Genomic DNA, 15,206 nt, shown 5'->3' on the forward strand with positions numbered 1-15,206 from the left:
GAAGAGGTCACACAGTTTCATCAGATTTTAAAGAGGTATGTGGTTAAAAATGATTTATAGAAATACTTTGCTGGCTTTGAAATAAATGTCTTTCCTTAGGGTAGCCATAAATTCTAATTCTATACTCATCCTCGAAGGTAGAATATCTACATAAATAAAATTCTTCCATCCAGGAGATTTATTTATTCTTCCTTCCCTCACTCCTCTTCTTCCTCCCTACCTTCCTTCCTCTACTCTCTCTGTCATTTCTTTATATTATGAGTACCAATTCAAGTATGCTTCCTGTTTTTATTAAGATGTGAGGGGTTCCTGAAAAAATATAGCATGTAAATTGTAACTTCTCATACTTTCACATAGACATTATATTCCACATTCTCAGCTTACATCAATGTGATGTTAAAACGTTAAGTATTTACAGATTTATCTTTCTCTTTTGGGCTAAAAGCTTTAATATGGATTTCCTTCATCCAAATGCACTGTACTTGGTAGTTGTGTATGTCACTTGCTGTTCTTATAGAATGACAAGGCATTCCAGCTGAAAATCATACTCTGCTTCCTTTACAGCCATAGGATTAATAGCTTAAGTAATCCTGCTCCATAAACAGCTAGTTTGATGTGACTGCAATTATTTCCTTTCATCTCTTCAAGCCACTGATTCTTTTTGTTCAAGATTATATTAAATTTTCAGCTTCTCATAACACAAATTATTGGTTCGGAAAACAAATAATTAACATTGGTTTCTAAGAAGTTTAACATTAAAAACATCTTTCAGACAAATTTTAATTTTCCTTATTTGCAGAGCAGTCTAAAAATGATGCAGAGAATTTAGGATTTCCATTATTTAGAATTAATATTGTTGCCAAAAGTAGACAATTTTTAAAACTTTGCTCTAAGAATGCATTTAAGAATATATTATTTATAGTTTGATATTTTATTACATTTAATACATTAAACATTATTTCAACCATATGACATACAGCATTATTTTTAAAAATAAATTTAAATTGTCATTAATGTTGCCAATAGTTTTATCTTATTAAGCTATTTTAGTGATATGGTTTCTTATGACTACTAAATGAGTAACCTAAAACAAAGTACTTCTAACATTTTTTACATTGAGTTTATTCATAATTTAGGTTTCCTAAAGTATGTTTGTAAATGTAAAAGCGGGCACACTGTTTCCAACTGATAAACACTTTCACACCTGAGGAAGAAACTTCCATTGATTCCTTATCCCTCCAACCATGGGCATGCCTGCAAAGTGATTGAGGCTCTGAAGGTGAACAGCTGGCAACCTCTACTCTGGGACCCACTGAGGTTCACACATGGTTGTCACTCACTTGGTACTTGCATATATAAATCCTAATCTAGAGTTGCCAAGAAAACAATAAAGGCACAAAGGATAGTACAAAAAGGACATATTTGCTTAGCTTCCTTAAAATATTCTCATTGTCTTCAAAGGAAATCCAATCTTCTTTTACATTAATTTTTGTCTTATTATTTATTGTATTAATAATCATCACTTATTGAGCTCTAACTTCATGACATTTGTTTTTTTTTTTTTTTTTTTTTTTTTACATTTGTTTTTTCATTTAATTTTTCCAACAAATATATCTGGCTAATATTACTATGGACATTTTACAAAGGATGGAAATTAGGCACAGGATAATTAATAACCTGTCTATGACTGCAAAGCTTGACAATGTTATTTTATGTCTACATTGTAGCTTCTGCACTGAACTTAAGTTCATTTCATACTGCAGACACTTGGACTCTTCAGACTCTGTAAACTAGCATCATTATGCTATTTTCACAGCTTGGAATAACTTTCATTTTCATGTTCCAGCACTTACAGTACCATGACTCACATTGGTAGAAGATCATTAAAGATCACATTGGTAGAAGATCATTTTTAGAAATGAATGAATGATAGTCTTCACACTTCTCTTTGCACATATCATATATATATATATATATATATATACAAACACACATATGATACATACATATATATATATATATATATATATATATATATATATATATATATAGTGCATGTGCACATTTATATACATTACTGTGGCCCAAGCATTGTTACAATTACTCGGATTATTCAGACTTTTTTTCAGGTTAAAAAATTAAAAATTACAAAACTAGACAGTTCATGCTGGAAGACAAGGGTCCATACAAAATATTGGTAGAATTTTATAATTTTTATAACAATCTGTAAGAACAACAAAAAGCATAGTTCCACAAAGTATTCAATATGGATTTTTAAATTGATTAATAAAAGATGTTTAGGAGGCATTTTTTTCTGTCTCTAGACTATCCTGATTTTAGCTGAAGATACCAGTAGTTTAGAGATTCTTTAGTTGATTCCTCACCAAAACAAAAACTATTTTGAAATGACTATAGCAATGTAAGAAAGATATATGTTTTTTGTACATGCCCCTGATTAGATAACATGAATCTTCTAATGTTTTCTTTTTTTGTATATGTTTCCAGTAAGTCTTTTCTTGTACATAAGCCATTGATGATTCTCCAACTCTGTGTACCATATCTATTAAATTTCCTGTTAGTTCATATTTATCAGTAAGACAAAGGGAACCAAAACTAACAAGGAAAATAAAATAATTCAGTAAAATAGTTTCTAAGTGAAAACAGTGTTTAGTGTGATGTAGATTATACCATACAGAGTTAGCATTATAGAAGTTTCTCTAGAAAGCCAAAGAAAAATAAAAATTGGTTTTGATTACTGAAGATTCTGTTGAACAAAGACTTTGTGTGCTATAAGGTTATTTGTCTAAATCTGATGTTCATTTTAAGTTGGATTTTGAAGTTTGTTTATATGACAGTATAGAGGAATTTTTTTTCCTCTGAAGATTAATTTTAAGTTGTTATGAAATGTCACTCATTAAATTATTTAAAGTAAATGTTATACTTTATTTGGAGTCCTGAATGAAAATATTTTGATACATATACTTTTTTATCTTTTAGTATTTGAGTATTTCATTTCCTTTTCTCTTGAATGTTAAAAGAAATTGAAAATAATATTTCAAGGTAAAAAAATAAATTACAAATATCACTCTATATTCTCTGTAGATTCTTGTCTAACATTATATGGAAACACAGGCTTTTAATATTTCATAAATGAGAAAATTATTAGATGAAAATCTTTTTCAAAATGCTTCCATATCATTTTGGTAGCCAAAATCTTTTACAAAGTTGTAATTGGTGTTTGATAGGCAATGATTTTAATATGACAATTTAGAATATTAGTATATATCAATGTACTAAAAAATAGATTCTCATAAGTTTGAGGGCTCTTGTGTAACTTTATGTTTATTGTTCTCATTTTTATTATTTATTTATTGTTGCAGATTAAAAAAATCAACCGAAACTTTCCTGTAAACCAGCAGGTAAGAGGAAAAATACTTGGAAAGACAAACCATATATTTCTTTCATTTTATCTACTACAGAAGATAATCCTGATTCATTTAATTTTTATGTGGAAATAATTGGCACTCTCATTTGCTCTCCAGGAAAATACATAATTTATTAGATTTCTTTCATATTATGTAATATATCTGTTTCTTTAATCATATTAAAAGCAATTTAAAAAATTATTTTATCTAAGTAAATAACCAAAACCTAGTTTTGTTGTATGTATTTGACAAAATACATATATTTATTTTTATTTGAATATAATATTGGAGAACTAGGAGAGCTATTTACATAAAATAGCTTGTATCTTAGTAGGAGATCTATTTTTCTTTATTTAAACTCAAGTTGTTTAATATATAATATATTATTTGATTCAGGGATAGGATTTAGTGATTCATCAGTACCATATAATCCCTAGTGCTCATTGTATCAGGTGCCCACCTGAATGCCCATCACCCAATTACTCCATTCCCTGACCCACTTCCCTTCCAGCAACCCTCAATTTGTTCCCTATAGTCAAAAGTCTTTCATGGTTTGCCTCCCTTTCTGTTTTTATCCTATTTTATTTTTCCTTCCCTTCCCTATGTTTATCTGTTCTGTTCCTTAAATCCACATTTGAGTGAAATCATATGGTACCTGTCTTTTCTCTGACTTAGCATAATACCCTCTAGTTCCATCCACATTGTTGCAAGTGGCAAGATTTCATTCCTTTTGATGGCTGAGTACTAGTCTTCTACTTTATCCATTGATGGACATGGACATTGCTGCTATACACATTGGGGGTCCATATGCCCCTTCAGATCACTATTTTTGTTTGGAATATCTATGTTTAATTGATCTAAAAGTTAGAAGGAATTTTCAAAATTAGAAGACAATATTTAACATGAGTCTAAATGAATGCATAGAATGAAAATGATGTATAACTAATCCAGCCAAGAATTTAGTTATTAGATTAATAATTGATTATAGAATAAAGTAATTGATTATATAAAATAAATAATTCTATTTATAATTTTATAAAGCTGCAGTTAACTCTTGCATTGCCTTCATAAACATTATGAAAACATTCATTTGAATGAAGAAAGTAAATGTAGGCTCCATTTTGGACTGATGCAATCAGTTGTGTGTCAGGTTTGTGTGATGGTAGAGAAGCAAAGGCCAGCCATGCATTTCTTAACCTTGACATCAACCTCAATGTGTAACCATTGATCAACATCCAAACATCAATCCACTTATAAATAGGAGGTCAATCGCAAGTTAATTTGAATGGTAAAATTTTAAATAACCCAACTTAGGAAAACTAAGTTGCTTTTTTTTTAAGATTTTATTTATTTATTCATTAGAAACAGAGAGAGAGGCAGAGAGATAGGCAGAGGGAGAAAAGTTTTTTTTGTTTTTAAGACTTTATTTATTTATTCATGAGACACACACAGAGAGAGAATAGAGACATAGTCAGAGACAGAAGCAGGCTCCATACAGGGAGCCCGATGTTGGATTCAATCCTAGGACTCCAGGATCACGCCCTTGGCTGAAGGCAGGCGCTCAACCGCTGAGCCACCCAGGCATCCCTAAGTTGCTTTTCTTATCTAAACCTCAGTTCCTTCATTGGTAATATTTTAAAAGTGCAACTACTTTACATGTTTATTTTTAGAGATTAAATAAAAAATGTAAAATTCTCAGTATATGCCATTATTATCATTAATATGTTAAAATTTTAAATTTGTTCTTTAGAATACAGAATTTATGGTATTGTATAAATTATATTATTAGTGGTGCCACTAGCCCAGACTAGCCCACAAAGTTACGTGTGACTGAAATACTAATGAAAATAGCTCTGGAAAGTTCAGTGTGTCTACAGTGCTCTGAACTATGTCTTTACAGCTATCAGCATATCTTGTTTCTGAGCCATGTTGATGTTTTAGGTAGATGCAGAAGTTGGAGAGCTGTATGTCATGTGTCTCACTACATTCCACTGTGGTTACATCTGAGGCTCTTGTTTGTGGTGCAGAGACCAAAGCTCTAGCCCAGAGCTACTGATTCACTAGCTCTGTAATGATACCTGGGAAACTCTTCTGTGGCTCCCATTCCATCCCAGATGCTTCTGATGCCAGTAGGACGTTACTTAGAAAGCAGTTTAACAATTTTATAGGGCTATAGTGGAGGAAAAATTCATTAATGAGAAATTCAGATAGAAAGGAACATCAGCCATCATAGAAGGTTGTAATGCCCATCAGTAAACATAGTCGTTTTATAGTCAGATACATAAAATTTAGATCTATTCATTCGGGGAATTCTTGCCAAAAATGTAATTGATGAATGTTTCTTTAAGACTGACCCTAATATCTATGTTATTATCCTTCCTTGCCCTTCCTAACTTCGACATATGAAGTATTAATAATTAGCGTAGTTTATATTACTATAAATATTTCATAATCCTAATAACCTATGACTATTCTTTATTTACAATGACAACTATATTCAATGCTCCCTACATTTTCCCTTCAATGACCTGTGGCATTCTTTGCCACCTCTGCATTTACCTATGTTTTGAATAATAGTAAAGTAAGTAAGAATCTGAAAAAACTTACATATAAAATAAATAATAAAAACTATTCAATATGCCAAGCCACATATATGTTAAAAATGTAGATAAACGTTAGTATTCATAGCTTTTTATTTGATAGCCTTATAATATTATTATACTGAAATTTTATTTCAAATCTCTTAGCATTTCACTTTTTAAAAAAAATCCTAATGAATTCTTGACATTTTAAAAACTGAAAGCAGAGTTAATAATTTTTTTATTTACTTTCCATCATGGAAATGAAGATTTCTGGGAAATAGGATTCATTTATAGTCCAATATTCATGTATACACACCATTGGAAAACTCACTTGCATAATGTGATAGCAATGCATTAGGAGGCCAAGATACATTCCCTACTTAATAAAATGTGAGCCACCTTAATGAATAAGAATCCAAAAACAGATATAATCTCATCTCTCCTTCAGATTTAGCATGAAAAAAAAATACTCAACCCTGTAAGCCATAAAGAACATGCAAATTTAAAACATGGTGAAATAGCACTACATATACACTAGAACAGCTAAGAATTTGCACGGAGAACCTGGAGTTGTTATACACTACTAGCGGAAATGCAAAATGGCACAAACACTTCAAAGAGGCTGGCAGTTACTAAAAGGTCAGATCTACACCTACCAAGTGATCCAGCCAGTCCACTCCTAGGAAGTAAAAGCATGTGTTCCTACAACAACTTGTTTATGAATGTCCATAGCAGCTTTGTATGTTAATAGCCCAGTTAATTACAGGAAACAACTCAAATTCCAACAGGTGAATGGACATACAGTATCATATCAATACAATGGAATGTTACTTAGCAGTTAAAAGGAACACACTCTTGATATGTGCTACAGCATAGATGAATCTCAAAATGATTGTGCTGAGTGAAAGTAACTATGCACTGTCCCCTCCAAAAATACAGTATATTCTGTATGATTCTATTTATATAATATTCTAGGGATTGAAAACAAAGGTACAAAATCAGAAAGCATATCAGCAGTTGTCTGGAAGGGAAGGGAAGGTGGTAATAGAAAGGGAGTATAAAGGAGCATGAGGGAATCTTTTGGTGATGGATATGCTCATTATGTTGATTATAGTGATGGTTTTATGAGTGCATAGATATGGCAAAATTTATTAAACTTTACCATTTAAATATGTGCCATTTATTTATGTCATTATACTTCAATAAACTCTAAACCATTTATTATTAAAACATCTGGGAATTGGGGGCACCTGGGTGGCTCAGTAGTTAAGTGCCTGCCTATGGCTCAGGTCATGAACACGAGGTCCGGGGATTGAGTCCTGCATCAGGCTCCCCACAGGAAGCCTTCTCCTTCTGTCTATATCTCTGTCTCTCTCTATGTGTCTCTCATGAATAAGTAAGTAAAATCTTTACATAAGTAAATAAATAAAACATCTGGGAATCAAATAAGTTAAAAATTATATTAAACCAAGGCCATTGGGATTTGCTTTAGTCTTAATTATTGTCTAGACTTGAAATTATAATTGTGTATCTCTTAATTCACTTTTTGTTAGGAGTAACTTTCTCCTTTCTTCTATGTATCTAGAACATAACCATCTGTCTTCTCTGTCATAATTTTGATCAGATTTATTTATTTAAAAAAATGCTTTCAAAAAAAAATGCAGTGAAATTCAGTTTCAATTGATATGCTTCCTGAAAATCATGGAAAAGGGGGACAGTGGTCTTGCTGCTAAGTATCTGTTAAGCAGTGGTACTCAGCTAGGTGTTAAATTATGTTGTGATAATTTGCTCAATGAATTAGAGATCATTTAGGCAAGCAGACCTATATCACACTGCTGTACATGCCTAACTCCATTATGTAATAATTTATTGTTTTTCATTTTTTATTATTATTAACTAAAATTCCTTCCATTGTGAAGCATACCTCATTATTTTCATGAAAATAACATTTTACAATGAATATCTTTAGTGCTTACCAATGAGAAAGGTTAGGGAAGATTAATTCATCATGAAAATATTAATATAATGAACTCCCTTTATATCAGGCAGTATGCAAAATAGCATTATTAAATTATAATAGTTTAAACACATAAAAATTATATTAATCTGAAATAAAATAGTACTTCAGTTTATCTTATAGAAACATTCATTTTGTCTAGTTATAATAATTTGGATACATTATTATAGATAGATGTATTGAATATATAGAATGCTGGTGAAAACAGAGAGAAACGTGACTAGTTATCTCTAATTGTGTTAGGAGAGCTAAAAAATTCAGAACACTTTAAAAATCCATTTTTGGAGTAGCATCAAAGAAGATACAGGAATAAGGACCTACAAAACTTTGGTTTTCTGTAAAAACCTGCAGAAATTGTCCCAATAAACTTTTCTCAACTTTGAAAATTCACCAAAGGCTCACTGAACCCAGGGAGCATTTACAGGCACACCCTGAAATATTGCAGGTTCAGTTCCAGACCACCACTATAAAGTGACTATCACAATATACTGATTCAAATGAATTTTTTGTTTCCCAGAGCATATAAAAGTTATTTACACGGTACTGCAGGTCTAAAAAAAGTACATACCATAATTTTTTTTAAAAATTTGTTGCTAAAAATGTGAACTATCATCTGCATTTTCATCATTTTTTTCTGGTGGTGGATCTTGCCTTAGTGTTATGGTTGCTGACTTATCAGGGAAAGAATGTTTGCTAAAGGTTGGGGTGACTGTAGTAAGTGCCTCAAAATAAGACCACAGTGAACTTTGATCCATGAACTGACTCTTCCTTTCATGTATGGCTTCTTTGTTACATGTGATGTTTATGTGAGTGAAATTCAATAGCATTTCACCCACAATAGAACTTCTTTCAAAATTGGATTCAATCCTCTCAAAACCTTCCTGCTGCTTTATCAACTAAGTTTAAGTAATATTCTAAATCCTTTCTTGTTTCAACAATTTCCACAGCATCTTCACCAGGAGTAGAGTCCATAAAAACAAAAAAAAAACAAAACAAAAAAAAAACTTTCTTTGCTCATCCATAAGAAGCAATTCCTTCTCTGTTCAAGTTTGATTACGAGATTGCAGCAATTCGGTCATACCTGCAGGCTCACTTCTAACTGTAGTTCTCTTGCTATTTCCATTCCATCTGTAGTTTTCCCATCCACTGAAATTTGGAATCTCTCAAAGCCATCCATGAGGGTTGGAATCAACGTCTTCCAAACTCTATGTTGATATTTTACCTCTTTCCATTAATCACAAATGTTCCTAATGGCATCTAGCATCAGTCCTTTGTAGGAGGTTTTCAATTACTTTGCCCAGATTCATCAGAGGAATCACTGTCTATGGCAGCCATAGTCTTATGAAATGTGTTTCTTAAATGATGAGACTTGAAAGTCAAAATTATCCCTTGACCTGAGGGCCACAGAATGGATGCTGTGTTAGCAGGCATACTAACAACATTGACTCCATTGTACATCTCCATCTGAGCTCTTGGGTGACTAGATGTCAATACTTTGAGAGGAATATTTTTTTCCTGAAAAGTAGGCTTCAACTGTATAAAATAGTAAACCACGTTATAAACAGATATGCTGTTGTCCAGCTTTTGTTGTTCCACTGATAGAACACAGGTAGAATAGATTTAGCATAATTATGAAGGGCGCTAGGATTTTCAGAATGGTAAATGAGCATTGGTTTCAGCTTAAAGTCACCAGCTACATTGTTCCTTAACAGGAGAGTCAGCCAGTCCTTTGACACTTCGAAGCAAGGCATTGACTTCTCCTCCTTAGGTATGAAAGTCCTAGATGGCATTTTCTTCTAGTAAAAGGCTGTGTCATCCACACTAAGAACCTGTTGCTTTGTGTAGGCATCTTCATTAATAACCCTAACTTGGTCTTTTGAATAACTTGCTGCAGCTTCTACATCAGTGCTTCCTACTTCATCTTGCATTTATATATTATGGAGATGTCTTCTTTCCTTATACCACATGAACCAGCATCTGCTACCTTCAGACGTTTTCCTCTGCAGTTTGTTTACTTCTCTCATTTCATCAAATTGAGAGTTAGAGACCTCCTCTGGATAAAGATTTGGCTTAAGGGAGTGTTGTGCTGGTTTGATCCTCTCTTCAGACTGTTAGAACTTTCCATATCAGTAATAAGGCTGTTATACTTTCTTATCATTTGTGTGTTCACTGGAGTAGCACTTTTATCTTCCTCCAAAAACTGTTCCTTTGTGTTCACAAGTTGGCTATTTGGCCTAAGAGGCCTAGTTTTCAGCCTATCTCAGCTTTTGAAATGCCTTCCTCACGAAGCTTCCTCATTTCTGACTTTTGATTTAAAGTGAGAGATGTGTGACTCTTACTTTCACTTGAACTCTTAGAGGCCATTATAAGGTTATTAATTGACCTAATTTCAAGATTGTTGTGTTTCAGGGTGTAGAAAGTCTGGAGAAGAGGGAGAGAGGTGGAGAAATAACCCTGATCAATTGAGCATTCAGAACACATATAACACTTACTGATTAAGTTCTCCGTCTTATAGAGGGACACTCTCTGGTGCCCCAAAACAATTTCCATAGTAACATCAAAGCTCACTGATCACAGATCACCATAACAAATATAACAACAGTGAAAATGATTGAAATATTGCAAGAACTACCAACATTTGACAGATACACAAAGTGAGCATATGGCACTGATAGACTGGCTCAATGCAGGGTTGCTGCAAAACTTCAGTGTATTAAAAAAAAAAAAAAAAGTGACACCTGCAAGGCAAAACATGATACAGCAAAGCACAAAAAAAATGGAGTGTGCAGGTAGGTATTCAAGAAAAACAACTGAATCTTGATAAAACAGTTTCCTGGCATTTTATCTTGATCTGGTGAATCTCCCCCAGCAACACAGGGACCCTGAAAGCAGCAGCTCACATTCCCAGGGCAGCCTGCCTACTCCAGGCATCATTTAAACAACTAGTCCTATCTACCTGTTAGATTAGGCTATAATCTAATGATGAGAATTCCCTTCACTCATTTTAGCTTTATTGAAATGTGTGCATCTATGTGTCATTTTTAAGCAAAATATTCTATTAATGAGATTGGCAAATTGTCTTTGTTTTTATTTTGTATTTCAAAACTCAGGTTCTTTTCAATGGGAAAAAAGACTTTTATAAATACTGACACCAAATTGAGTCACATAATCTGGGGATAATGAACCTGTTATTGTTTTAGTCCATTTTATAATACTTAGTGATAAAATATGGTGGCATTCTATGCTTTAAAACAGAATCCTCTTCTAAATTAGTATTTCCCTGTATATGAATTCTCATAAAAGGAACTAGCTTCTAAATCAGTATGAAAAAGTAGTGGAAGAGGTTTCATAGGAAAAAGAGGACCGACTAAAAAGTACTTTATAGGTGAGCACACACCAAATTAGGCACAAAAATTAGTTATCATTATAACTAAAAAATTAACTACATTTTAGTTTCTTGGAAAACTCTTTTCTTGGAAAAAAGCATTGATGAATCAGGAGATAGAAAGAAGATAGTAAAAGATAAGATATAGTATATAGTGTATACAGAATTTTATACCTTGGAGAAGGCACTAATGGGAAATCAGTGGAATACTGAGATATGGAATGGGATCATTTGTGCAGTTATTTTTAAGGATGAAAAGGTAAAAGCCCGTTTCCATGAACTTTCTTTGCAGCAAAACTTCACCTTTAGAAGTTGCTGCACCACAAAAAAAAAAAAAAAAAAAAAAAAAAAATGTTCACAAAGAACTCTCCTCAGGATTTACTCTCTATTACTTTTCTGGACTTAAAATGATATTTAGATCCTTGCACATATCAATTTGGGAAATACAAAATCCAGCTTGAGAGGTGATAGCTTGCACATAGCCATTGAAGGTGCCAAATCTTATCCTCCTTCAATCCCACACTTACTCCAGCCCCAGCCTGCTTTATGCCATTACATTTTCCAGAATTTTATATAAATGAAATCATACAGTTTGTATGATTTTTTTGTCTGGTTTCTTTCACACAGCATAAAATTAGTTTTAGTTTTATCCTTGTTACCTTATACATCAGTTATTCATTCTATTTATTACTGAATAATATTTCATTGCTGGCTATACCACCATTTGTATAACTACCCATTCACCTGGTAATGCATACTTGTTGTGTTGTAAGTTTTGATGTATAGCAGATAAAGCTTCTATAAATATTTATGGACAAGTCCTTGTTTTGACATATGCTCTTATTACTTGGGTAAAATCCTGGTTACAGAATAGGTAGAAAATACTGAGGTACATGTTGAACTTTTTGAGAAATTCAATACTATTTTTCTGAGGAGTTGGGCCTTTTGGCATTCACACAAGCTGTGTAAAGAGAATTCCCGGTATGGTCAGTTTTTAGATGTAGGCATTCTAATAGACCAGTTGTGATCTTTCATTGTGGTTTTAATTTGCATTTCTCAAATGACTAATAATGCTGGGCACCTTCTCATGTGCTTACTTGCCATGCATATATCTTCTTTTGTGAAGTGTCTGTTCAAATATGTTGCCCTAAATTAGAAGTTCTTAATTATGATGAAGTCCAATTTATCATATTTTAATGGATCATGCTTTTGCATTATACTTAAGAAATCTTTGCCCAATCTAAAACATAAATTTTCACCTCTGTTTATTCTTAGATTTTGTTTTGTTTTGTTTTATAATATTCTCTCATGTCTGATCCATTTGGTGCTAATGCTTGTTTTAGGAGTGAGGTAGAGATGAAAGTTATTTTTTAAATGAATATCCAATTGTTCCAATGTTTGTTGAAAATATTATTCTTTATCAACCGAGTTGTTTCATGCTCTTATCAAAAAATAAATTGATCATATATGTGTGGATCAATTTCTGGACATTCAATTCTGTTGAGCTGATCTATTTATATATTTTGACACTAATATCACACCATCTTGGTTACTGTAGTTTTTCAATGTCTTAAAGTCAGGAGTTTAAGTCCTGTAGCTATGCAACTCTTACATGAAATTATTTTAGCTACTCTAGGCTCTTGTCATTTCTGTGTTAAAAAGAAAAAATCAAATTGTCACTGTACTTATATTTGTAGGGCTATTTGGATTTTTTAAAATTTTTTATTTATGAGATACACAGAGAGAGAGGTGGAGACACAGATAGAGGGAGAAGCAGGCTCCCTGCGGGGAGCCTGATGCAGGACTTGATCCCAGGACCCGGTGATCACAACCTGAGCCAAAGGCAGATGCTCAACCTCTGAGATACCCAGGTGCCCTGGGTATTTGGATTTTTACTGTGATTGCTTTGAATCTGTAGCTAAATTTTGGGAAAGTTGACATTTACCAATATTGAGCTTTGAGATCCTTTGACCTGGCATACCTTTCCATTTTTTAGTTTTTTTAAAATTTCTCTCAGAAATAATTTTCGGTGTTTAGTGTATAGATGTTGTATACATTTTATCAGATTTATCCCTAAGTATTTCATAATTTTCAGATGGTATAAGAATGAGAATATTTCTTAAATTCAAGTCCTAGTTTTTCTTTGCTAATATAATAGAGATACAAATGATTTTTATATTGATTTTGTGTTCTTAAGAGTAATAGTAGCTTTAGACATTCAGTTGGGAAATATTCATTTTTCTTGAATTTTCTGGAGAATTTTATGTAGCACTAGGATTATATATTCTTTAAATATTTGGCAAAATTCTCCCATTTATCTAGACCTGAAGTTTAATTTATGTGTAGGTTTTCAACTAAAGTTTACATTCTTTTGAAAGTATAGGACTATTCAGGCCACTTACTTCATTTTGAGTAAGATTTGATTATTTAGATCCTTCTAGAAATACATGCATTTTATTTTAATCTAAGTTGTTGGTGTAAATGTATTATTATTCTTAAAATGTATATTGTAAGAGCTATAGATTTTTCTCAAATACCGTTTACCTAACTCTCCTCAAGTTTGATATGTTGTATTTTCATTTGCAATATGCTCAACAATATTCTGTCACTTTATTTGTGATTTATTTCTTTAGTCATGGTTGTTTTGAGGAATTTTTAATCTCCAGATGTTTTTGAATCTTCCGTACTTCCTTCTCTTTTTAATTTCTAATTTAATATTAATTTAAACATAGAAGATATTTCATGTGATTCCAAATCCTTAAATCTCACTGAGATTTATGTTATTGTTTAACCTGGAACATAATGCCAAAGTATTTATAAAGAATATGCATATACTCTGTTGTTTTGAGATAAAAAATGTTTTTCAAATATCAGTCATGTCAAAATGCTTGACAGTGCTATTCAAGTCTTCTATATTTTACTGGCTTTTTGATTAGTTGTTTTACCAAGTATTAAGATAGTAATATCTAATTCTCCAACTATAATTATTTAAATTTTTTTAGTTCTATTATTTGTTCTATTGTATACTGGGTTTCTACATTCATAATTGCCATATATTAGATATTTAGATATTAGATATTTTTGTCATGAGATGTCTTTTTTTTTCTATATTTCTTGGCCTAAAGATTCTTAGGATTCTTTATTTTTTAAGTTTTAAAAATTTTAATTACAGTATAGTTAACATACAGTGTTAACTTAGTTTCATGTGTACAGTATAGTAATTCAACAATTGTATACATTATTCAGTGCTCATCATGATAAGTCTACTACTCATCAGTCCCCATCACCTATTTTGCCCATTGCCCTACTCATCTCTGGAAACATCTGTTTGTTCTCTATAGTCAAGAAACAAGAATTTTCTTGTTTCTCTTTCTCTGTTCCCTTTGTTCACTTGTTTTGTTTCTTAAATTCCACATATAAATTAGATCATGCTATTTGTATTTCTCTGGCTGGCTTATTTTGCTTAGCATTATACTCACTAGCTCCATTCATGTAGTTGCAAATGGCAAGATTTTATTCTTTCTTATGGCTGAATTATATATATATAATGTATATAATATTTAATATAATATTTAATATAATATATAATCATATATAATATAAAATATAATATAATTATATTATATATACACACATGCATTTTATTTTACTCTAATATTAGATTAATCTATATTATTTCTAATATATATATATATATTTATATATATATAGGCTCCTTCCATAATTTGGCTGTTGTAAATAATGCTACAATAAATTTTGGGGTGCATTTATCCTTTTGAACTAATGTTTTTGTATTC

The 15,206-nt window shown here is 31.8% G+C and overlaps 1 protein-coding gene across 4 annotated transcripts in view; it reads left to right on the top strand.

The window, feature by feature from the left end:
• The window catches only part of SNTG1 (syntrophin gamma 1), an 813,219-nt gene that overhangs the window by 660,599 nt on the left and 137,414 nt on the right, over positions 1-15,206 (top strand). For all 4 annotated transcript variants that reach the window (XR_005380942.1, XM_038579273.1, XM_038579274.1 and 1 more), the window contains one exon: positions 3,381-3,419. Coding sequence is in view for 3 of the 4 variants with exons in the window: in XM_038579273.1 (XP_038435201.1) it covers positions 3,381-3,419 (39 nt within the window). In the remaining variant the exon portion in view is untranslated. The remainder of the gene's footprint in view (positions 1-3,380; positions 3,420-15,206) is intronic.

Source organism: Canis lupus, chromosome 29 (genome assembly GCF_011100685.1).
Source record: "Canis lupus familiaris isolate Mischka breed German Shepherd chromosome 29, alternate assembly UU_Cfam_GSD_1.0, whole genome shotgun sequence".
In the NCBI taxonomy this organism is placed as follows: Eukaryota; Metazoa; Chordata; class Mammalia; order Carnivora; family Canidae; genus Canis; species Canis lupus.